Source organism: Dromiciops gliroides, chromosome 3 (assembly GCF_019393635.1).
Source record: "Dromiciops gliroides isolate mDroGli1 chromosome 3, mDroGli1.pri, whole genome shotgun sequence".
In the NCBI taxonomy this organism is placed as follows: Eukaryota; Metazoa; Chordata; class Mammalia; order Microbiotheria; family Microbiotheriidae; genus Dromiciops; species Dromiciops gliroides.
The window spans coordinates 305,869,990-305,895,149 of NC_057863.1; the positions used below are offsets into that span (position 1 = coordinate 305,869,990).

Below are 25,160 nucleotides of genomic sequence, written 5' to 3' on the forward strand. Positions count from 1 at the left end.
AAGAAGCCTCTTAACTAAATAATCAAAGCAGAGTTTATTTATGAGATACTATTTAAAATTAAGAATACTGGGAAATAAAATGTACAACCTGACTGTGTCTCTTTCCACCTGCTGCACCTGGAACTTTTCTAATACAATAAGGGCCCTTGCTGCCTCTTGCCTCAGGGTATGTTCCACTTTCACTGCTCAGCTCCTTTCTTCTAACTCCAATCCCCTTTCACTTTGTAGATCCCCCTGCGCCTAACTTTCCTCTCTGTACTGCCACCACTCAACCCCTGTGTTTCTCTCACTGACCTCTCCTTCCGTTTCCCTAGTGCTCCAGTGTCCTCCTGTTCTCTTAATCTTCACTTTCTCCAACCTGTACCCTGTGCTGACCGCTTCTGTACTCTCCATTGCCTCCTGTTCTGTCAGTCTGCCCCTTCTTGCTCTTAGCCTCTCCTTCTCCAGTCCTCTTAATCTCCTGAGTCCTTTTCTGTTCTGTTCATCTCAGGGTCTCTAGTCTCCAGAGTCCTCTTAATCTCCTAGTCCTCAGGCGTTTTTCTGTTCTCCAACCTGTACCCTGTGCTGACTGCTTCTGTACTCTCTGCTCCCTGTGCCCCTCTGGCATCCTTTTCTCACCGACCTCTCAGTGTCTCTAGTCTCCAGAGTTCTCCTTAATCTTGTCAGCCCCCCTTCTAACTCTCCAGTTTATATATATATTCCTTCTCTCCACTCAAATCTCGGGGCTTCCTGCGGCACACTCCCCCCCCAAGCTAATCCGCCAGCTGCCCTAGGGCTGCGGCTGGGGTGGTGGTGGTGGGGTGCTCGAGTGTCTCGTGCGTACCACACCCAGGGCTCCAGGGGCCGTGCCCCCTGTTATGCGCCCAGGGACCTCTGCACAGGCTATGCCAGAGGCCAGCCTGGACGAGCCTGGGATCTCTGGGATAGATCCGCCCAGGGTAGAGGGAACTGGGGCTTTTTCCCCCAGCTGTCTGACCTGACATCTTGTACAGCCCACTGGGCTTTTTTTTTGCTTAGCTGAAGCGGAGGGGGAGGGACACCAGCCCTTCACACAGAAAAAACCTTGAGGGCCCAAGGCTTTCTAATCTCAGCCCAAAGGTAGGGTTCCCAAATCAAAATAAATTTCCAGAGCTATTCTTGGTTGTAGACCATAATCTTTTGCTTTTTCAGTATTTTATTCCATATTCTTTAAAATAGGTGTTAAATTTTGTATGATCCTGATTTCCTCAGTGCTTGAGTTTTTTGGCTTGTTTGCAGTATTTTATCCGGAAACTACTTTGACAATGACATTCCTAGGACTTCCCATTCTGAGGTTTCTTTCAGGAGGTGATTAGTGCATTTTTCCTATTTTCACATTGCCCTCTTGTTCTAACATTTGGGCAATTTCATTTAAATATTTCTGTATAGATCCAGTTTCTTGTTCCATTTTTTCAATCTTGACTAATGATTCTCATTTCCTGGAGTCATTAACTTCTATTTGGTCCATTCTGATTCTTAGGGACATGGTTTTTGTGCCTTGTGTTCACTTTTCCAAGTCTTTCCTCCATAACTTATTTCCTTTATGTCATTTAAGGAATTCTAATTGTTAGGGGCTTTTCCTCCCATCTTTTAGGCTTTTGTTCTAGGTTTGTGTGCTAAAATTTTTGTTTTTCGTTTTTGTGGCTGAGACCTCAGTTGAGTTTTAGGTTTCCCATTCCCTGGGTATCAGGTCAAATTGAGGGCTCTTTGCCCCAGAGATCTTTCTTTAATGAACTCCCCTTTTACTCATGGAGCCAGAATCTAAGTTAGGGCCCCTTTCAACCCATGCTTTTCCCCCCACTATGTATGGATGACAAAGTTCCCTCTTCCTTTTGTGTTTGGACTTGGTTGAAGCCCTTTCCTTGGGAAAGAGACTTTTTATCTTCTGGTGGAAGAGTTAAGGCCTTTTCCTTTTGGGTGATGGGAAAAAACCCCTTATTTTTAGTTACCTTATTAGGTTGAAGTTTATTAGATTTCTTCCTGCTTTAGTTTTTCACTGTCATCCCTAGGGATGTCTTACTGATGATTTGTTTCTTCACCCCAAACCTTTCATGTTCACCCCTTAAGGCTTCTGACTCATTGTCTAAGAATTGTGTTGTGTGGCAGTCTGGTTATTCTGTGGTGGGGAAGACCTATTTATAGATTTATATCTAGTATAGTGCTATGATTAAAGTGTTGATTAATTTCAATTTTCAGGATATAATAGCAAACTATGTGATGGATTTGGAATAAGAAATCTTTGTGAAGTGCTCTTTAAGTAAAGGTTGTTTACTAGTTTTTTTGTTTTTGTTTTTGTTGTTTTTTGCAGGCAATGGGGGTTAAGTGACTTGCCCAGGGTCACACAGCCAGTAAGTGTCAAGTGTCTGAGGCCAGATTTGAACTCAGGTACTCCTGAATCCAGGGCCGGTGCTTCAACCACTGCGCCATCTAGCTGCCCCTCGTTTACTTGTTTTTTTCAAGGCCAACAGTACTATTGAAAATTATTTTTGAAAGATTTAAGTTGGGGTTTGGGGTAGGAAGAAGTTGTCTATTATGGAAAGCATTCTGGAATTGTACTAAGCAATTGACCAAAATGTCCATACCTTTTGCCTTACAAGGTCAAGTGAGGTATATGCCCCAAGAACATTAATGATAAAAAAGCCTCACATATACCAACATATTTTTAGCAGCAAAGAACTAGAGAAACAGTAGAAAACCTTAAATTGGGGGAATGGTGAAACAAGCAGAATATGAAGGAACTGTAAGAAAAGAATACAGAGCAGTGAAGACAAATCAAGGCAAAGTGGAGTAGAGGTTGAATGAAGAAAACAATATACACGATGGCAACAACATAGAAAAAATGGTTAAAATTGAATGCTGTTAAATTATAAGCAAGCTTGGCCCTAAAGAATCTAAGGATTCTCCTTTGCAAAGGGAGTGGGGAGGGACTATGAGTTCTTTTTCATTCTTGAATGGAGAGGTAAACACTGAGAAACATGGGAAATTTTTCCTTGATTAATAACTTGTTTTAAGTTAGATGGGGTAAAGAAAAACTAAGTAGGGCGGTGTTACTTTGACTGACACTACAAAACGAAAGCTAGAGTTGGCAGTGCAGGACAGTCTCCATTAGTCCATGACCATCACCCTCACTACCAAAAAAAGTTGTCTTGTAACATCAGTGATCATTTATTCTTGTTTGTCCAGAATTGCACTGATGATTTACTGAGCTTTGTTCCCTTCCCAATGTCAACTGCCACATTGTTTTTTCATGTAATTTCTTCTACTCTTGTAGGGTCCATGAGCTCACAGGTGTCAAAAGCCATAGTTTGCTGACCCCTGCTGTCTTATTTTATCCTTGAGTGTACATCATTTCCAAAGGGCTGAATTTATCTGTCTCCATTCTAACATCTGACACCTCTGGTATTTTCTAACTACTCCCATTACCTTATAAGCAGTAAGCTGCTACTACTGGGTGATCGTTTACCTACTTGTTCCATCTTTAAAAAATAAAGTTAAGAAAAACTTGAATGTAATATTTATTTGGTGAATTTACATGTGAGTTCATTTACAAAAGAAAAGTTACAGACAAATGTAGCTTTCAGTGCAGTTTCAAATATTTTAAGAACAGGCAACAGTCCGTGAGGATTTGGAATGATAATATTGAACGGCACATGCGTCATTTTCCTTTGTGTGGTTTTTTCTACTCCTCCCCAGGGGGGAGGAAGGGAGAAGAGTAGAAGAAAATGTCAGTGTCAATGAAAATAAGGCCATGCGAATAAAAACCCTTTTAGAGAATCAGAGGAATTTTAAGTTGGGGATTAGTAACATAACCCTCCTGAAGTCAGCAGTGGTTGTCCTGGAAGGTACATAATTTAAAGACTAAAAATGGAGAGAGAAGCCCTTAGATCTGAATTGTCACTATCCTAGCTATCAAAAAAATTCCACTTCCCAACTTGCTACCTTTAAACTCGTGTTAACCCTACTGTGAAAGAGGGACCATTCTTATAGGTACTAAAAAAGGTAGTAGTGTTTGCACTGACAAAGTGTATTTGGTTTCAGAAGTATAAGCACCCAGTGAATGCTGGCCCTTTGGATAAACAGAGTCTCCTCACCCCAGTCCTGTATACTAGATTTTAGTTCCCAAAAGGGATGGCACAAGACGCTATAGACTGTGGTATGTATTCTCTAAGGCTCAGGCTTAGGTGAGACAACAATTGGATGACCCACTACTTAGAAAAGGAAAAAAAAAAGAAAACCCAAGCAACAAAATGGGACATTCTGCTGGTAAATTAGAATTGTAACCAAAAAGGAGTCTGAATAAAATGATAACTAGGAATACACAATGAATTGAAGTATGGGTTGCAGACTGAGTGAAGATAAAAATGTAAACAGATGGTTAGGTTTCCTAAAATTATCAACAAATTGCTAGAATTGGCACTCAGGACCTTACAACAAAAGGCTAACTGATTTGAAACTAAAGGCGTCCCGCACACACTTTTTACATAAAAAGTAGTGCCTCAGAAAAGGTATTTTTTCTAACTCTGTTACTGTAACTTGGTGAAACACTCAAACACTTGCCATTTCAGGAAATACTCTTGGCAATAACATTTAAGTCCTTAATGAATACACATTCCTTTACCAAATTTTCTTTACTAGTTATTTTAAATAAAATGTTTCCATGTATCTCACACATATTCCATTTTTATTTGGGTTATATACATAAGCCAGCATTTGAATTTCTTGAAAGTGTACACCATTAAATCTAGCAGTACCAAGTTCAGAAAATAGTCTTAGGCCTTTAATAAAAACCTACCTCAGTTACCTCTTGAATGGTCTACTCCCCCCAGCAATAGCAATGCTATTAGTCATCTTCTAAGTCTTCCAGCCTACAAGTCCTTCAAAATAGATTTGTTTTGCTTCTGCATAGTTCACTATAGGGAGTTTATGGTTGCTCTAGATTTGAAGCTATTTATATCTCTCATCATTTATTAATGTCACTGGAAAATGATCAAATTGATCAATAGCTGCCACCAGGTTCTTCCTAGAGTTATGCAGAAGGCAAAGGCATTGTGTCTCTGGTCATATTTAAGGTTCTCTCTCAATTTAGCTTTAAAAAACAAAACCAAAAACATACTTTCTCCTCTGAAAAACAAATAATCAACCCATAGGGATTAATTGTATATAAAAGAAATCTATTTTATAGCACTCGCCATATTTTTTAAAACCAACATGCTGCAAAATGTTCATATATATAAAAACAAAATCATCCAAAACATAATCACTCCCCCCTCCCTCCTTCCCCCCCCCCCCAAATCTGAGTTTTTATTTGCATGGCCAAAATATCCTTTGTTCCCTTTTGCAACTTCGTTTTAGATATCCCTTTCTGTTGCATGGGGAATAAGCTTCAACACTGCAAACTTCCTTAAACAGCCACTCCCACAAAACCTAAACATTAAACAGATGTAACAAAGGACAAACACCACAAACGGAAAAACTACGTTCCACCATTCACCACGGTCTGTGATCGCATCAGTAGGGCTCGGTTGAAGTGTGGGCAAACGCCAAAACAGAGGGTCATTTCCCCCTTCCCAGCTGTTTTACAATGTAGGAGGTTTTAATCCATATTTCTTTGCAACTTCTGTCTGAGCATAGGCAGCATCACAAAGTGAATAGAGGTGTGCCATTTCCATTTCAGATTTGGCTAGGTTAATTGCCTTGTTGAACATGTCAATGGCTTTATCCATGTTTCCTCTGAAAGGACAAAAATCAAAGTCAAAACACCAACCATTTTATAACTGTTAAAAAAGGGGTGGGGGTGGGGGGGGGAGAGAAGGACAGTAATGTAAGCAAATGGTAGGGACCTGACTACTTAAACCTACTTAAGTTAACTATTTCATACCTGAACCCCTACCTAGTGAAATATGGGGCCTCTGGGCAATGTCAGAAAGAAGGAATTAATGCATTTTTGTTCATGAGATATAATTATCAGGGCGAATCAGGTTTTAAAATAATACCTGCCAAGAACCACAAGTCATTTTAAACAGTAATATTAAACTTTGACCTCTATCAATTATAAAAACCTTTGCTAGAAGCCACTTTTATTTCGTAGGTTAGAAACTCCCATTTATTGTTTATAAAAGATAGCAATTCTTAGAGGGCTGGGTAGACATAGTGTAAATCAGCAACATTTTCCAGGACAGTAAATTTTATTTTTCAAATGGGGTTTAATAACCAGTAGCTGTTTCATTGAAGCACAAGATACTCAAGCAAAAACCATAGCAAAACATCAAAACTACACGTAGTTGTTTAAAGTCAATAGCATTGGGCCGCTAGGTGGTGCAGTGGGTAGAGCACCAGCCCTGGAGTCAGGAGGACCTGAGTTCAAATCCAGCCTCAGACACTTAACACTTACTAGCTGTGTGACCCCAGGCAAGTCATTTAACCCCAATTGCTTCACCAAATAAATTAACTAACTAAATGAATGAATGAATGAAGTCAATAGCATTTCATAGCACTAATTCAAGGTCGGCTTATTTTGGCCACAAAACTTAGTTGCTGTTCATTGAACAGCAAGGTCAGTCATTCAACTTGTATCTCCTCTACACAAATTTTACAGTGCTCCATCAAACCTGACATCATTTTGTCCCTGCCCTGGGAACAAAGCAGGTTAGAGGAGGAGCACAAGTTGGAAGACTGGCATCTCTGTGGATCGTTTCTGGTTGGCTTACAGATTCCAAGTTTCATTCAATTCTGGGCAATCTATACTTCTCATTTCTGCCTTAGCAATATTCAGTTCTTAACAAGGGAACATGTAGCCCATATTCATTCTATTACTACCTCATGTGTTTAGGAAATGAGCTTTCTATTTTACCTAAGTGACTGCATATCCTGATTTAAATATTCATAGATCAAAAAAAAGATAACAATATACTTCTGTAGCACCAGGCTCTTATTACCGATGAAATGAAATTAGGAATATTCAAGTTTAGCTAAATCTGAGTTCAAATGCGAGTATTATATGGCATCAAAAATCTGGTGGTAGAAGAGTAGAATGAGCTGCTACAAGAGTGGGTTAGATTGCTCTCCCTGAAGGTCTTTAAAGGCTGAAGAACTATTTGCCTAATAAGTTATAGTTGAGATTCCTTTTGGGTGCAACTTGGACTAGATCCTAGCTTTTTAAACTGTGAGTTGAGACCCCATATGGGGTCACATAACAGAATGTGGGGTTGTGAAAAATTGGGCAACAGTAAAAGTTTATGCATACCTCTTCTATACCTGGGGTCACAAAAAATTCTCTAACGAAAAGGGGTTGTGAGTGGGAAAAGTTTAAGAAGCCCTGGACTACATGACCACTGAAGTCCCTTCCAACTTTGGGAATTATGATTTTGAAAATTGAGTAGGCTTTGTTGTTCACCAATACTATGAAGAGGTGTAAAAAAATTTAAGATCCCCCCCCACCACCAATTTTCTAGAAATAGGCTCAATAATACATTATATTTTTACCTCTGCACTTCAATAGTTCCCATTGTTTCATATGCAAAATCACACTTGTTGTCAATTTCAATGGCCTTGCTAATAAGTTCCAAGCCTTTGTCTAGATCTTGCTTCCACTGAAGCTGAAGCAAACTAGAAAAGGGAAAGAAGGTTCAGTGAGACATTTCCTAAATGACACACCCATCTCAGCCAGAAAAGAAAGGTAAAAAGTAAGGGAGCAGCTAGGTGACACAGTGGATAAAGAAAGCACCAGCCCTGGATTCAGGAGGACCTAGTCCAATTCGGGCCTCAGCCATACGACACTTACTAGCTGTGTGACCCATGGGAAGTCACTTAATCCTCATTGTTCTGTCCCTGTCCTCCCGAAAGGTAAAAAGTTTAGTCTTTACCCTCTGAGGATGTAATCTAGTTGGAGAGGCAAGTGATACAAAATGGTGCATACAAATTAATGACAAATCTTATCGTAGAGATAAGTGATACTAGAATAAAGAGCATGGATGGCACCAACAGGAAGTTTCCTGGAAGATGTGGGATTTGAGATCGGCTCTGAAAAAAGATCATTTGATGAGGGAGGAGGCTGGTGTTTTTTGTTGTTGTTTTTTGGGGGGAAGCATGAGCAAAGTAAAAAGGGTAGGGGGGAAGGGCAAGGAGAAGACTACCCTATCGGAAACTCAGTTTAGGTTTTATTAATCAATCTCATATAAAATAGTACAATTTGTTTGTATCTACAGTTACATACTTTCCCTCTGTAACTATGTGACTCTTCTTAAAGTAATTAAGTCAAATACCTAGAGATGACAGGGTACTATACAAACAGAGTTGTAAAAGGATCTTCCCTTCAAGGTCTCTTCCATTATAAATTTTATAAAAAGACTGTGCCAAACATTTTGTGAACCGATTACCTTGTGATAGATCTCAATACATAAGGCAACCATCTTTGGCATGTACATCATTTCATAATGAGCATTTGACATTTTCAGAATCTTTAGCTGCATGTCAACAATGCTCTAAGAACTAGATAGATTACATATATGTAAGATTAATCATGAATTGGTAAAATTATATGTTCCTCCCACCAGTTATTGTCAGTTTCTCTATAAGAATGTCGTATACTGATTTAGTTTGACAGTATTATCAGATTAGGGGGTAGAGCTAGATGGCCGGGGGATAGAGTATTGGGGCCTGAGACCAGGTAGACTCATCTTCCAAGGACAAATGTGACCTTGGATAGGCTGCATGATCCTGGACAAGTCACTTAACTCCATCTGCCTCAGTTTCTCTCCTCTAAAAAACAAGAAGTGGGAAATCACTCCTATGTTTATGGGGTCAGAGAGTTGGACACGACTCAACAAAAAGTGGTGGGTTCATACTTACTGGCTTTCACCACAGCTCTTAACTAAAGCCATGTGTATGGGTAAGCTAAGACATGGACACATCAATATTAAAATAAGATTGTTATTCAAACATTGTGTCCTTTCACCTGTTAAGTCATATTACATTGAAAATTACTGAAATGTGCTAGGTGCTGTGGGAGGTTTGATTTAACATTTTATTTTATCACCCCCATACAAACCATTTAATTATGAGAATATGATGAAATGACAGAAACCACAAAAATACATACCCTTTATGAACATACGTTGTAGCATTGTCTGGTGCCAGTCAATACATTTATCATACATTTCATCTGCTTTACCAAATTGTTGCTGATCTGTTAGTGCCTGTGAGGTGACATTTCAATGAAATTGAATGACGTTAGTCACTCAATGAATTTGAAATTATAATTGCTGGTTATTTTAATTCTTCACATTTTAATCATGGGTTTCTAAAAAATGCTCAAATCTCCTCTTCAGTGATAATTTTAACCAGGACCCTGTACTTTTAAATTAATTTTAAAAAACACCTATGATATTACCCATGATGAAGCATTAAACATAGAAAACTAGAATGTACCTTCACTTCCATTCATAATGCTAATCAAATGCAGGGAGCACAGACACTTAAAGACTATTATTACAGCTCTCTCTCCACATATTTCTTTAGAAAACTCTTCCCAAAAGGTGCCTGGTTCCAGCACATTCCTATACCCTTTAGAGCAGGTCTGCACTGACATCTTCCTTGCTTTCATCAACCCACAGAATGCCTTAATCCCTTCAATTGTGAATCCTATCTATGAATGCAATGCCCACTCATCTTTTTTAAAAACTCAAAACCAACTTCTCCAAAAAGTTTTCCCTGGTTTTGTAGTCAGTCAATAAACTTTATTAAGCATCCACCAGCGCCAGGCCATGTGTTATGCTCTGAAAGAATAAAGAAAGGCAAAGACGGTTTCTGTTTTCAATGTATGGGGAAGACAACATGCAAACAACTATGTACAAACAAGATATATGTGGGTTAAACTGGAAATAGTCAACATATTTATAGATAATAACATAATGTGTGCGCGTGCGTGCACACGCGTGTGCGTGCACGTGTAAAATCAGGAAGACCTTCTTGTAGTTGAAATTTTAGCTGGGATGCACAGATGTGGAGGAAAAGCATTCCAGGGATGGGAGACAGCCAGTGAAAACACCTGGGAATCTGGAGATGGAAGATCTTGAAGGAACAGCAAGGAGGAGATCAGTGTCACTGGATTGCAGAGTACATGGAGAGTGTAATGGTAAGACTATCTGCAGATAGTGGTGGTCAAAGGATATAATACTAGTAAGAGAAAAGCAATCACAAGGTTTCCAGTCATATCCAGAAAACTGGTGAAGATGAAGAAAATATGGAAAGTAAATGCTGTTTGAAAGGCTGTGGAAAGATGGGCACACTAATGCAATGTTGGTGGAGCAGTGAATTATTATAATCATTTTGGAAGGCAATTTGGAAAAATACAAATAAAATGACTAAAATATCCATACCCTGTGACCCAGAGAGATCAATGGCAAAAAAAAAGGCAAGGTACCAACTAGTTATAGCAGCACTTTTTGTAGTAGCAAAAATATGGAAGACAGTGGATGTCCATCTACCATGGAATGACTAAACAAGCTCTAGACTTTAATGTAAAGGAATGTTACTGTGTCCTAAGGAAAAACAAATACTGAAGCATGGAAAGAAAACTCAAATAATCAAAGTCAGAAAACGACGAACACAATGATTACACATCATTGTAATCAGAAACAACCTCCATGAACAAAGATGAATATTATGATATTAAGAACAAGCTTGGCCAAAGAAGAGATATGAGGACTCTTTTTCCTCCCCTGACTCTAACTCCCTTTGCACAGGTGAGAGGTCCACAGATAGGGAACACTGCATATAATGTCAAGATTTTTTGAGGTTTTGTAAGTTTTGCTACTTTTACATCCCTTTTCTTCCTTTACCAAAAATTCTATTATAAGAAATAGCTCTTGGGGGTTGGAGATTATAGAGGAAATCTAGGCAATATAAAAATCAGTTTTAAAAAAAAAAAAGAGGTGACAGGGACTTGATCTAGAGTGTTGAATGAGAATAGAGAAAGGAATAAATTCAAAGATGTGGATGCACAATCCACAAAACAAGACAACTGATATGTAGGTGAGCAAATGAAGAGTCAAGGACAACAGTGACGTTCTGATCTTGGGTGACTTAAAGAAGGAATGTTTGAATCAGGATGAATTTCAGGGGAGGTGAGGGAAGAAAGGAAGGAGTTAATACCTATGGGACATTCAATTTGTAATGTCCAAAAGACAGTTGGTGATGTGAGACTGCAATAAAAAAAAAAAAGACTAGGGTGAGTAATAAAGATCTGGGAATAATTCTCTGAATGGAGATAATAACTGACTCCACAGGAGCCAATGAGACTAGTGGGAGGGAGTCAATGTAAAGAGAAAAGTCTCAGACAGAGCACTGCGGGTACACCTATAGCAGGGGTGGGGAGAAGCTAAGAAAGAGCGGGTCAAAAAACTCAAAAAATACTCTTCATCTGAGTATCCAGGAGGAAGATGGTTAGAGTCAAATACTACACAAGTTAAGAAGGACATGGACTGAAAAACAAACAAGAGATAACTGGGGAACAGCTAGGTCACACAGTGGATAAAGCAGTGGCCCTGGATTCAGTAAGACCTGAGTTCAAATCTTGCCTCAGCCACTTGACACTTACTAGCTGTGTGACCTTGGGCAAGTCATTTAACCCTCATTGCCCTACCACCCCCCCCCCCCAAAAAAAATCAAAAGAAAAACTGATAGCCATGTAAGAAAGCAATTTTTACATGTTACTTTGCTTTTCTAAGTTAAAAAATAAAAAAGGTACTTTTAACAAAACTGCCATAGTATACAGAACTGGTTAATGGACAATGATTAGGTCTCCAAACTCAACTCAAAGGTTCAAATAAGGTGGATGATGCTCGGGGGCTAGCTCATTTTTTAGTCACCAGTGTTTTGGAGTAAGAAGTACTTCTTCAAGAGGAATCTGTTGGATAATCTAGAATTCCAACACATGGTTGGTCTACTTTTGCCATATCAGAGCACTATTGTCTGCATCAGAAGCAGCAGTGTTTCTTAACTATCTTGTGTCATGGACACAGATTAATATTAGATTAATGTTTTAAGTATTTTAAATACATGAAATTACAAAGAAAGCCAGTTACAGTGAAATGGCTAACAAAATATTTTAAAAAGAATTTATGGTCCCTAAGTTAAGAAGTCTTGATCTAAAGCAACATAAAATAGCAGTTACATATATCCAAACAAGGTACAGTAAAACTTTGAGAGATTTGAGTACTACAGCTTTCTATTCTGAATTACCAGAATTTGGGATTTAGTGAGAACTGGTTAGAAGATTTTAGTAGGAATTTGCTTAGCAAGACTGACTAAATTAGCAAGACTAATAAAATGTTTACCATCTCTTACCTGAGCATACAATGCGTAACCTTCAGCACATCTTGGAAATTTCTTTATGACATCCTCAAAGCCTTTCATAGCTGCCTGGACTTGTGTAGAATTGTTTCCTGTGTAAGCTTGACGATACTGTTTGAAAACAAACAAAATACACACTCACAGCAGACCTGTCAAACTAGGAACCCCCAAATCATGAAAATCAGCAGTAAAAGGACTATGATGTATACATTCTTCAGAATTTTTAGTTGGGGTGACTGTATAAAATGTTTTGGGTTCTAATCACATTCCAGAGAAATATGCCAATCTTTGGGCATTAAGCATTTATTAAAGTATATTAGGGGTGAGTAAAGAGAAACACATAGATCAAGTATGAAATTTGCTTGTCTCCCTATCCTGCCTGTCTCTTGCTCCCAGCCAAAGTCTCCCACATAAAAAGCCCACTCACTCCTCGGCTTCCCCCAGAAGCCTCCTGATTGACAGTCCCCACAGGTGGTTCTATAGATTAACTTCCGGACCCTAGAGTCACATGTTTTCTAAATCACATGCTTTCTCCTCATGGTGGAGCTTCCCTACAATATCTTTCCCAGTAGGGGTGTCATTCCAATTCTCACACAGCAAGAGGATTTGTTGGGGGCATTTTGACAGTGATGTTGGCCACATCATTAGATATTTACTTGCAAGAGGAACAACTTGCAGATAAATTGGAAAGTCTTTGAAATGTGGGCAATATTTTTTATTATCTGTCACTGTCATTATAATGGTGCTTTCTGAAAAGAGGAAATTCATAATAGCCTCAAAGTTATAAAGGACAATTCAATGTTTACTTGTATTCAAAAGTTCACATAGCTATATAAAACACATCCTTCATTTAAAAGGAATGATTTCTTTTCAGAGGCAGTATAACAGTGCACAGAGGGGCCAGCCTCAGAATCAGAGGAAAAATGGGTTCATGGACTGCAAAATTACCTTTTCATTGGCACATCTCAGCAGTTACAAAAGAGTTGTCAATTTGCATTAGTGAAGTGAGTTAACCAAATCCTAGCCAAAAGAGTTTCCTAATCTGAACACAAAAGCCCTTAGACTTATTTCACCATTTAGAAATGAAAATTCAAATTTTATGTTTTCAGTCCTACCCATATGAACATAAGCAGTCAGAGTAAATATATATCTTAAGTCAAATGCTTAGAGAATGTTTATTATGAAACATTTATAAGTGGGAGCATAGCTCTAGAGGTGAAAGGGCCTTATAGTGTACCTAGTCCAAGCCTCGCATTTTACAGCTGAAGAAAGCAGCCTGGCCCAGGAAGGTTAAGTGATTTGCTCAAAGTCACACAGCTAGTTAAATTATCAGTAGCTGGATGTAAATCCAGTTCTAACTCTGGAGGAGCAAGTGCTTTAGGGTCATGGGACATTAAATACAGTCCTGAGCTCAGCAGGACTTGGCATCTACAAGATGAGGAATAACAATATCATACAGAAATGCCTCTTGTAGAACAGTGATAAATTATATAATGAAATAGAATCAACTTTAGTAGCATTTAAAATACTTAAGGAAGAAATGCCTACCAATGCAAAACATTTCTGAGCTTGGGCCAGAGCAGAATCAGGTCGTAATCTAATACATTCATCAAAATCTGCCACTGCTTCTTCCACTTGATCAAGCAGGATCTTTAACTAAAGAAAGAACAAAATTCATGTCCCCAAATTATTCATTAAAAAGCAAGCAATGGCACCAACATGGAAAAAATACTTTTTGTATATAAAACTTATTAGCACAATGCTGAATAACACTAAAATACTAAGTGAAGATTTGTTATGAAACACTGACTTAGAATCTCAAAGAAACTGCTAGAAAGTGAAGTCAGCATTTTTGCATTATAATTTTTTTTGATTAAACCCCTTCTAATTGAAAGAAAAGATTTCCCCTAACTTAGTGTTTTAAACCACACATGAGCATTCACCAAAAATACTCTCCCCTTTCCTAATAAACTAAGTAACAGGGAATATTGTTCTAACACATCAATTTCCCCCTTGATCCATGATGTCGGTTTTAACAAACTCCATTCTATTGGGTAAGAATTTTTTTTAATTAAAGAAACTGAAATTATTCTATTGCATAAGCATCAGAAAAACCTGCATATCTTGCATGATTATATTCCTGGAAATAACCATGTAACAGGTTTTTTTCCACTGGAAAAAGATGAAAATAATTAAGATTACACTCCTAAGCAAAGAAATCATGACAATGAGAAAAGCAAAAGGTGCCCAGCTACAAAATCTAATTAATTTTAAAAATTTAGAACACATTTCCTGCCCTATAAAACAGGCCTAACATACACTATGGTGCTGTAGGTGATGTGGTCAGAGGGAAATTCAAGGTACACAGAGAACATAAAAAGCTTTAGATTAATAGTTGCAACATTGTTGTTCCTAACATACAGGTAAGATTATTCTACTGCTCTGTGGCGACTTAATACATTTATCTTGTTCATGTTTCACATCCTACTGGAAAATTTTCTAAACATTTTCCTGCTTCACCACCCTTAGGATGAGAAGATCCTAGATCCAGAGCTGGAAGGGGCCTTGGGTCAATCTAGTCTTTCACCTACATTTTAGAGAAGAGGGAAACAGACTGTGAGAAGTGAAAAAGGCTTTCAGCTTTCTAAAAGCTACAAGCTTAGTTGTATACATCACTCCAAATAAAGGGACATTCTGTCTGACACTTTGTTTCTAGAAAATCAGCACTTTATACTTCGTTAGAAAGTGATAGTTAACGTGATCATTAGTGGCTACTTCTTAAGGCCCAAGACTGCTTTTAATGACTATGGGACTACATCCATAACGCTTCCGACTGTGAAGGCCTTGCATTGTTGGCATGAGGGAGGCAAAAAGACAAGTAAACAAATGAAGGCATTATAAATTGAGATTACTAAAAAGACTGCACAAAACATAAGATCTTTTCCAAAGGTCAGAATGTTAAGCAGAGAATTGTTTTTACCTGTCCTCGGTGGTGGTAGACATCTGCATTCTGGGGATCAATATCAGCAGCCATGTTAAAATCCTGAGTAGAGAGCAAAGGCTGCTGCTGTTGCATATACATGCTGCCTCTTTTGATTAGGGCATTTGCACGAAGCTGTTGATCCAAACAAAATGAAAGATTCAAAACTATCAGCTGTTAGCAACACCATTCTTTGAGCTCTTATAACACCATAACTTTACTGTCTTTCTTATGGAGCTCATTACATTTTACATTGTATCACAGCTACTTGTTTATACTTCTTTCTACAAATTTACACTGTAAAGGGGTAGCACAGCCAAAGGATAGAGCACCGGCCTCAGATTCAAGTCCTACTTCAAAGTCCCAGGGACTCGAACTCTTTAGATAAACTGCTACCAGCAATGGAAGAGTGGATTTCTACTGGAATTCCCCCTCCCCTTCTGATGAATCACAGCAGGCCTGGCCCCAGATCCTTCTCCAAACTCCTCACGGACACATGTGGCTTCAGCTTCTAGTTCTTCACTCCCCAGTCCCTCAACACAACCTTCCACAACCCCCCCCCCCAGGTGGTAAGTATTAGAGAAATACAGAAGTATTTATGATAAGGAAGTGAAAAAAGGATGTTAAGTCAAAGATTAGGAATGGAAGCATATATCAATTTCTTTCTCAAAACCAGCTAAACATATTATCTTATTCTAATCTCACTGGATAATTAGCATTAGACAAAAAATAAGCATGTAATTATCTGGGTGTTTTCTCCTGGAAAATTTACTAGTTGAATAGTTCACAAGGTAATGCTGATCAACATCAGACAATTACCCCCACCAACAATCAATGATAAATATCCTGGGAGAAACACCAGTTGAAGCAGACTAGAGATTAATCACTTCACAGATAAAATACCTGAGGTATGGAAAGCCCAAGTAAATCACCCAAGCTGCCTGGTGTTAAGGCCCTCAATTTTTGCAAATTAAAGTCACTTTTCTGCTAAATATCCTGAATAAAACGACTGTTGTAAACTTCTGCGGTGCTCGAGTGCCTTTATAAGCTTGTATCACTGTGTCCTCCATTACCCACAAATGTCTGCCCTGTAGATCCCTATTTTCCTCTGGGTAGGAAAAGTGATCCTGCGGAAAGACCAGTGATATTTTGTTTCATTCTATTCACTCAAACATCACTGGGGGATTTTACTTCCAGAAGAAATATCCTTATAAAGAATGTATATGGGGGACAGCTAGGTGGTGCAGTGGATAAAAGCACCGGCCCTGGATTCTTCAGGAAGACCTGAGTTCAAATGTGACTTCAGACACTTGACACGTACCAGCTGTGTGACCCTGGGCAAGTCAACTTAACTCTCATTGCCCTGCAAAAAAAAAAAAAAAAAAAAAAGGATGCATATGGGGTACTATGGGCAGCTAGGTGGTATGATGGATAAAGCACAAGGCCTGGAGTCCGGAAGACTCATCTTCCTGAGTTCAAATCTGGCTTCAGACACTGACTAGCTATGTGACAACCCTGGACAAATAACATAACCTTGTTTGCCTCAGTTTCCTCATCTGTAAAATGAGCTGGAGAAGGAAATGGCAAACCACTTTAGTGTCTTTGCAAGAAAACCCTAAATGGGGTCAAGAAGAGTTAGACATGACTGAAAAACAACTGAACAGCATGGGAACTATCTCAGAGCAAACTGTTAAACAATTATTTCCCTTCCCACAACACTAGGGCATATCAAATAGGAAAAAATAGAAAAAAAAGAAAAAACAATAACTTTTTTTACCTTCACATTAGCATCTTCCATGCTGATGACCTGATCTAAATCGGGCTTAGCTGCAGTGGCATTGCCAATAAGCAAGTAGAAGGTGGCTCGTAGCAGTAATGCTTCGGCTGTATATTTACCTCGAGCATCTACTTCTTTTGTGCACTCACTTATGATCTTATCATAGTTTTCTTCTTCCATATATTGCTTGGCCTTTAAATAACCAGAGCTGGAAATAAATGTAAATAGAGAGAACCATTCATTAGCTACATGTTTTTTTTCCCCATAAAAGTATTTTATTACTTCCGGTTACATGCAGAGATAGTTTTCAACATTTGTTTGTATAAGATTTATTAAATCTGAAAGTATCTCCTAAGAATGATTTAACAACAGGTGGAAAATTTGGGAGAAAAGTCACTCAACTGCTGCCCAATAAGGGAGATAATTTGTTACACTATAAAGAATACTGGACATTAGAACATCTGAAGTCTGTTAGGTACCATTACTTCAGCCTGGTACAGGTCACTTCATCTTTGGGCCTCACTTTCCTAATTTGTAAAATGAAGGAGGACAGCTAGGTGATGCAGTGGATAAAGCACTGGCCGTGGATTCAGGACCTGAGTTCAAATCCAGCCTCAGACCCTTAATAGCTGTGTGACCCTGGGCTAGTCACTTAAAAAAAAACCAAAACCAATAAAATGAAGGGGTGGGTCTGGAGCAGGAAGATCAAATGTAGCCTAAGACACTTTCTAGCTGTGACTTTGGGCAAGTCACTCAACCTTAGTTCTCCTCATCTCTAAACTGGGGATAACCATAGCCCCTACCTTCCAGAGTAAAGATAAATTTAAAGCATTTGGCACAGTGCCTGGCACACAATAAGCACTTGATAAATGTTAGCTGTTATTTTTCCTCACCCAAAATGCCACAGAAGCAAAATACAGAAGTCACATAGTTAATGAGCTGGGCTTTTGGAACACCTGGGTTGATACTTAAGAGCCATGTGATTGGCTGTCTCACCTAGGGCAAATGTGCTCTGTCTCAGGTAATTCTTTAAGATTGTCTACTAAGTAAGGCTGGCTCAGTGTACACCAGTGGATTGTGCTTTGGGTAGATACACATAGTCATTGTGTATAGTACTGTGTGACACAGCAAGATCAGTTTCCCTAAATTTGAAGAGTACACACATTCATGCTGTGAAGACATGTGTTGCTACATATTTTCCATGCCTTGAAAAGACCACATTTTCTAGAAGGGAGTTAATAGCATCAATTCATGAATTTAGTCTACCTGTAGTATCATAGTTGGCTAAATTGCATACTTGGTAAGACATAGGTAGGGCCTAGTAAGTGCTTGCATGTATTAAAATTCACACTATTTGAAGATATAATTATGTAAATTATGCTAACTGGTTCTAACCCAATGGGAAATGTGCAATACGAATTTGAATAGTGAGATAACTTAATGGGATTCCTTATTTATACTAACCAAGACCTAGCAATGATCCACCTTCAAGTACATACATTTGATCCTACAGCTGATCTAGACAAGATTTGCAGCCTGAGGAAATAACTGTACCTTCTTGGGACAAGCAAGGCAGACAGCACAGAATAAACCAAAAGCTATGCTTTTAAAATACTCCTACATGTTGGATTCATATTTCTTTGGAGATACCACAAGGCACTGCCTCAATCAGAAGGTACCAGCAGTTTGCCTAATATTTGGAAAGCTGAAATATGCCTTAACAAAATGAAACTACAGGCTTGGGCATACTTACTTTTCTCTTACTTCTAAAGCTTCCCCTTCCTTGTCTTTGTCTTCATCAGACTTCTCTCCTTTAAGCATAGGCTGAGAGATGATATCATCAGTGAAGGAACTAAAGTAAGATTTAATAAACTGTGGAGATGGCATCAGAGGCTCACGATTCTGCAATTTAATTTTATGATGAAATGTTAAAAATGGAGAAATGTAAAGCAGGCATATTTTTAGGACATAGGATAAATTATATTTTAAAATCCATATTAAATATATTTTTCAAATATCAGTTGAATTAAGCTTAAATCCGCATTGAAACACATTCAGTCGGGGTTTGTTTCTTTTATATTTTGCCTCTCAGGAGTCTTTGCTGTAAATCATTCATATGTGCATCTTAGTTAAGACTATGCCTTTTTCATTAATACTTATAGAAGACAAAGATGAAGGACCAAATTCTCCTATCTGAAGGAATCAAGTTATTTCTAGGCCTAAGTGTAGTATTACTGCTTCAGAATCCTGGCTAACTATACTCCCTCAAAGATAGCTAGATAGCTAGATAGAGAGAAAACAAAGGAGCCAGCGAGCAATACACATCATCCAATTCTTTACTTCTGCCACTCTTGTCCATGGTTTTCCAACGATTCCTCCACACAATCTACCTAACAAGTTGAGCAGGGACTGTTTTGGGGTTTCCCGAGGCTGTCTTTTGAACACAGGAAACTCCTAATACCCTAAGCCATAGTTAATACATGTGTAGGACTATAAGGATCATACTGACAAAGCAGAGTCCTAAAGCTTAATTCTACACCAAGGTTGGTTATGGGTTTTATCATTAAATCTTGCGAATATTTGGTCAACAAGCATTTACTTAGTGGCTACTATGTACCAGGTTACTGTACTAGGAGCTGGAAGGCTATAACGGTAAAAATGAAATATTCTTTTGGGAGAAGCAACACATACACACAAATGCAAAGAATACACAAGGTAAAGACAAAATAACTGAAGGAGTTGGAAAGACAGGGGACGGGGGACAACCCCAAAGAGGAGCAGACAGGAAGTAGCCAGAGGCTAGCTGTGGCAGACATTAAGGCCAAGATGAAGCTAAGCACTCAGTACACAGGACCAGCCTGTCAAAAGGCAGAGGGACACAGGAGATATGAAGGTCCGGAAAGCAAGAATTGCTGTAGATCAACAAGCCTTTTTTAAAAAAAAGTTTAATATTTAAAAACAAAATAAAGACATAATTAAAACAAAATTATTATTCCATGATTTTTTTCATCCTGAGTGCCCCTAGAAATGCTTAAAATATATGTGGGTGCTGTTTAATTCAGCTGCACCCAACTCTTCATGGCCCCATTTGGGGGTCTTCTTGGCAAAGATACTGGAGTGGTTTCCTATTTCCTTCTCCAGCTCATTTTATAGATGAGTAAACTGAGGCAAACAGGGTTAAATGACTTGCCCAGGGTCAAATAGCTAGTTAAGTGTCTGAGGCTGGATTTGAACTCAGGTCTTCCTGACACTTTTCCCAGCACTCTATCCACTCTACCATCTAATTATCCTCATATATGCGGATAAGGGAAATTTTTAAAAAATAGAACAAATTGCAGGGAAGTAACAAAAATGAGAAGCTATATGCGGTATGGAACGAACAAATGACCCATCAGCCACTCCCTATGTCCAGAAGCTATTTGCAATAATCAATACCAACAGCTAGCAAATTGCTTTATATGTATTAATTCTCTTGATCATCACAACAACTCTGGGAAGTGGGTTCCTCATTTTACAGATGAGGAAAGAGGCACTGGGTTTAAAATGACTTTTTTCAGGGTAAGCTAGTACTTAGCTAATTAAGACTGCAGCAATATTTGAACTCAGGTATTTCTGACTACAAGTTCTGAGCTCTAATCACTTCACACACTGGGGCAGCTAGGTGGTACAGTGGATAGACCAGTAGCCCTGAAGTTGGGAGGACCTGAGTTCAAATCTCACCTCAGATGCTTACTAGCTGTGTGACTCTGGGCAAGTCACTTAATGCCAATTGCCTTAAACATCTGGGGCCATCTCCAGACATTCTTTGTATTCTTGCCACTAGATGACTCTGGAGGAGAGAGTGAGGTTGATGACCTTGCAACAGCCCTCTCATTTAAATACAATTCAGTGAAAGTCATGACATTACTCCAATACCATGGTCCTCTTTGAGAACAAAGGACAAACAATCAAGTCAAACCACTCAGCTGTCTAATTAGCTATGTAAGCCATTAAAAAACGCACTCTTCTGTAAAACATGTTTCTTGAAAACTTTCATGCTACAGACGCATCACACGAAGCAGCTACATTATCCAAAACATTCTAATTTAAGATCTTCAGTACTGGCAGCACAGGTGTGCTGATCTTTCTGTGCTGATCTTTCCACACATTCACTGAATAATCTCTCAGAACACAAATAGCATTTACCTTGTATTTCTCTTTGGCCTTTTCTTTCCCAAGAAGTTTAAGAACTTTATCAGCTAACAGCATACTTTGTTGGTTCTGGAAACCTTCTAAAATACAAACTGCTGTGACATCTAGGAATAGAGAGAAAAATAAACATCCTTATCCATTAAATTACTGAGACAATTTAAATATCAGCAATTAACGTAACAATGAAAAGAAATTTAAAAAGCAGCAAAGTGAACTTTAGGGTGTGGCTACTTAAAACTAAGAAACTGAGCCCTCACAAGCTAATTATGTATCTTGTAGCTAAACAGGAAACAATGAAGATTTATGAACTGCTTTCTAAAGTACTCTACTGCAGTGGATAAAGTATAGGTCCTGGATTCAGGAGGACCCGAGTTCAAATCCAACCCTCACTGCCTCAACCTGACCCAAAAAAGTACTCTACAAACAGTATGGTCAACCCCCTTCACATTGGGCCTCACCTGTCATATTAAGAGGATTGCACTAGATTAGGAACCAGCAGTCCATGCATAGATTTCAGGGTATCTATGAACTTGGAGGGGGACAAAAAAAATCACATCTTTATTTCAACATAATTGGTTTCCTTTATAATCCTATGGATTTTTAAAATGCAGTTTAAAATATTATTTTTAGAAGGGCTCCAGGCTCCATAAGCTTCACTAGACTACTACAGAGACCCCAAACTCCTGGACTAGGTATCTTTTAGGTCCTTCCCTGCTATAAATTCTATGAGTAGTTTATGAATAAGTGCAGGAGTTCTTAATCTTTTTTCTTTCATGGGACCTCTGTGGAAGTCTGATAAAACCTCTGGACTCCTCAGAATGTTCTTAAATGAATAAAATAAAGTACACAGAATTACAAAGGACACCAATTATACTAAAATAAAGATGTAATTCTTCTCTCCCCCCTACTCCAAGTTCCCAGAACCACTGAAATCTATAGCCCTGGGGCAGCTAGGTGGCACAATGGTTAGAGCACCAGCCCTGGAGTCAGGAGTACCTGAGTTCAAATCCGGCCTCAGACACTTAACACACACTTACTAGCTGTGTGACCCTGGGCAAGTCACTTAACCCCAATTGCCTCACTTAAAAAAAAAAAAAAAAGAAATCTATAGCCCACAAAGGGTCTGCGGATCCCAGGTTAAGATTCATGGGATATTTCTTCTCTAGATAACATTCAATCTCTTGCAAATTATTAGCCAGTATGGCCCAAATCAAAAATACTGAAACTCATGCCTGACTCCCATTGCCAGAAAGCTGCCAAATTATTACTCAACCTTAAAAATTATTTTCATGAAGCTTTACCATTACTCAAGGTAAGAGAAATGGCAACTAAATGCCACATTCAAAGGCTCCAAACAGTGCCTTTCTATACCTTCAAACTAACTACCTTTGCTACCTCCTTTTTCAGTACTTTAATTCTCTCTCTGTGATAGCACAGTCAATATGTTCACAATTTCTCATACTAATTTTTGTCTGTCCTAGTCCGCTTTTGTTGATACCATTCCTTCTAAGATTATTTATTTCTTTTATTAAAAAATTAATGTGGTTCGATATTCTTAAAGTCCTTAAGAAATGAAGCAAAATCTCAGACCTAAGCAGGAAAGACACAAAAAGCTAATAATTTGGTAATAGGGATTTTGTAAAGGCCAAATCTACAGCGTAAATATAAAAACGCACTCACCTTCTAAACACTCTTTCTTATTGTCTAGTTTCTCATGGGCTTTTGCACGTCTAAAGAGAGCTTTCACATATCTGGGATTAAGCTCAACAGCCTTTGTGCAATCTTGTGCCACCTCTTTCCACTTTTGCTGCAATTTAAAGCAAAAACACCATCCAAAAGGAATAAACTTTTGACAGGGTGCCAATTTTGATTTCATTAAGTCACAAAAAGAAAATAAATTATCATTTGTTAGTCTGGAAATAACCCCCCAAAGATCAAATCAGTTATTGGATTTGAGTAAATAGCAGTCAATTAAATTGACATAAAAGCAAACAGAAAATGTATAGGACATACCAATTGTTCAAATGCAGCAGCTCTATTCTGATAAAACGTAGAAAGGTCAGATTTTTTCTCTGTCGGGCATAGGCTGATGGCCTCCGTATAGCACTGAATGGCTTGCTCATATTTTCCTGCTTTAAAATACTTGTTGCCTTTGTTCTTTGCTGCTTGGGCTCTATCAAGAGGGCTCTGAAAAAGGAGAGAATAATTACTATCTACTATATAACAGAGAAACAGACTCAAGATAGATGCATAGTAACCAATGACATGGTTTTAAATGACATAGTATAACAACTATGTAGTAGATCCAATAAAGACCATCTTAATAATGAGAATATTCACCATTTAGAAATAAGCTAAGGCACTGGCTCTATGCCCTAAAGAAATCCTTTAAATATCCTCATTTCTACAATTGTACCAGTGAGCAAAAGTTCAAAAAAATAACCATAATAAAATAAATCTAGAAATATAATGACAGAATCTCAGAACTGGAGGATACTCAGGAAGACTTGGTGGTGGTGGTGGGGGGTGTTCAACTACATATTGTGACAGAGCCAAGAACTCCTGATATCCAAAGCTAGCACTTTATTAAATGCTTGATTAAAAAATGTCTTTACAATGAAAGGATGGTGAAACTTTAACTGCTGGTTAAAATATCAAGAGATTAAAGAACCTTTCTCAAGTGGATCACACTGAACTTATAAGGAGGCAAATTTGAGACCATTTGAAAATATATTTGGCTCCTAGTATTTTCTTCAGTTTAGTGACATTCATTTTGAAGGCACCTCAAGAGGCCAATTGGTCTGAGCTGAAACTAAATCAAAGTGTTCTCTAAATATACTGACAGGTGGTTACCCAGTTCTGTGCTTAAATACCTCCAGTGAAAAGGGTGGAGACACTTCCAGCGTGAGAAACAGAACTTCCAAGACTTTATGGGGAAAAAAAACCATCAAAAAGTAAATAAACAAGCTCTCTGGATTCCAGCTAAAAAAGTAAATTCTTTGAATAAAGCTAGTGAAACAATGCAATGCCTATTTAACACGGTAGTATGTTCAATGCTCCCTGGCAAGAGGACCAGATGAAGATGAATGACTGTTTAGGCTGCACACAGGTAGTCAGAAAAACAGGTTTTCTAGCTTGTTTTCTTTAATATCTTCCCAAACTATTGAATAAGTAGTGCCAGTGAGGGCACTCAATCTTGAAACTTTTGCCATATTACATTAATTTATTTATACAACAGATTAATATCTTCCTAGTCAGTACAAGGTGTATATATAGCTATTTTTAATGGAAAATCAGTTAACAAGTCTCCAAATTAAGTTTTATACATTTCAAAACCCCACTTCTACTCCATATATGAATTACTAGTACTGCCATGTGCTCTAATAAAAAGACCTGAAATTAAATCCCAGCTCTACTGCTTATGACCTGTGTGGCTTCCCTCAATCCTCAGTTTTCTCATCAGAAACTGGACTAGTTGACCTTTAAACTTTAAAACCATAAGCCTATGAATTTAAACTACAGTCAGATATTTAAGAGAAAAAAATCTGTTTTGCACCCTCCCTTTTAAGTAAATAAAATTTAATAGAAAATTCATGACTGCATCAAAAGAATAAAAACCAGAAGTAAACCCATTACTTTAAAATGGAAGTCAATCTAAGTATGGACACAGCAAACAGGTTACTAATTTCCTACTTTACTATAAGACAGATTCTTTTATTAAATAGAAGTATAGTAACTGGAAGAGAAGGCCCCAAAACAGTAGGCTCATCCTAATTTAGGAGGGTTCAATGGCACAGAAAGCAGACTTTCCTAGGCCCAGGTGATAACCCTTTCCCCATAAAA

General features: G+C 38.3%; 1 protein-coding gene across 1 annotated transcript in view; it reads right to left on the reverse strand.

Annotated features, from left to right (window-relative positions):
- Positions 1-3,520: 3,520 nt before the first annotated feature.
- TOMM70 (translocase of outer mitochondrial membrane 70) overlaps positions 3,521-25,160 on the reverse strand; it is a 35,288-nt gene continuing 13,648 nt past the window's right edge. The window contains 12 exon segments of the mRNA XM_043992456.1: positions 3,521-5,748; positions 7,501-7,623; positions 9,116-9,152; positions 9,155-9,212; positions 12,364-12,480; positions 13,918-14,025; positions 15,350-15,484; positions 17,127-17,334; positions 18,880-19,028; positions 21,312-21,421; positions 22,998-23,124; positions 23,331-23,504. Coding sequence (XP_043848391.1) covers positions 5,595-5,748; positions 7,501-7,623; positions 9,116-9,152; positions 9,155-9,212; positions 12,364-12,480; positions 13,918-14,025; positions 15,350-15,484; positions 17,127-17,334; positions 18,880-19,028; positions 21,312-21,421; positions 22,998-23,124; positions 23,331-23,504 — 1,500 coding nt within the window. The 3' untranslated portion in view covers positions 3,521-5,594.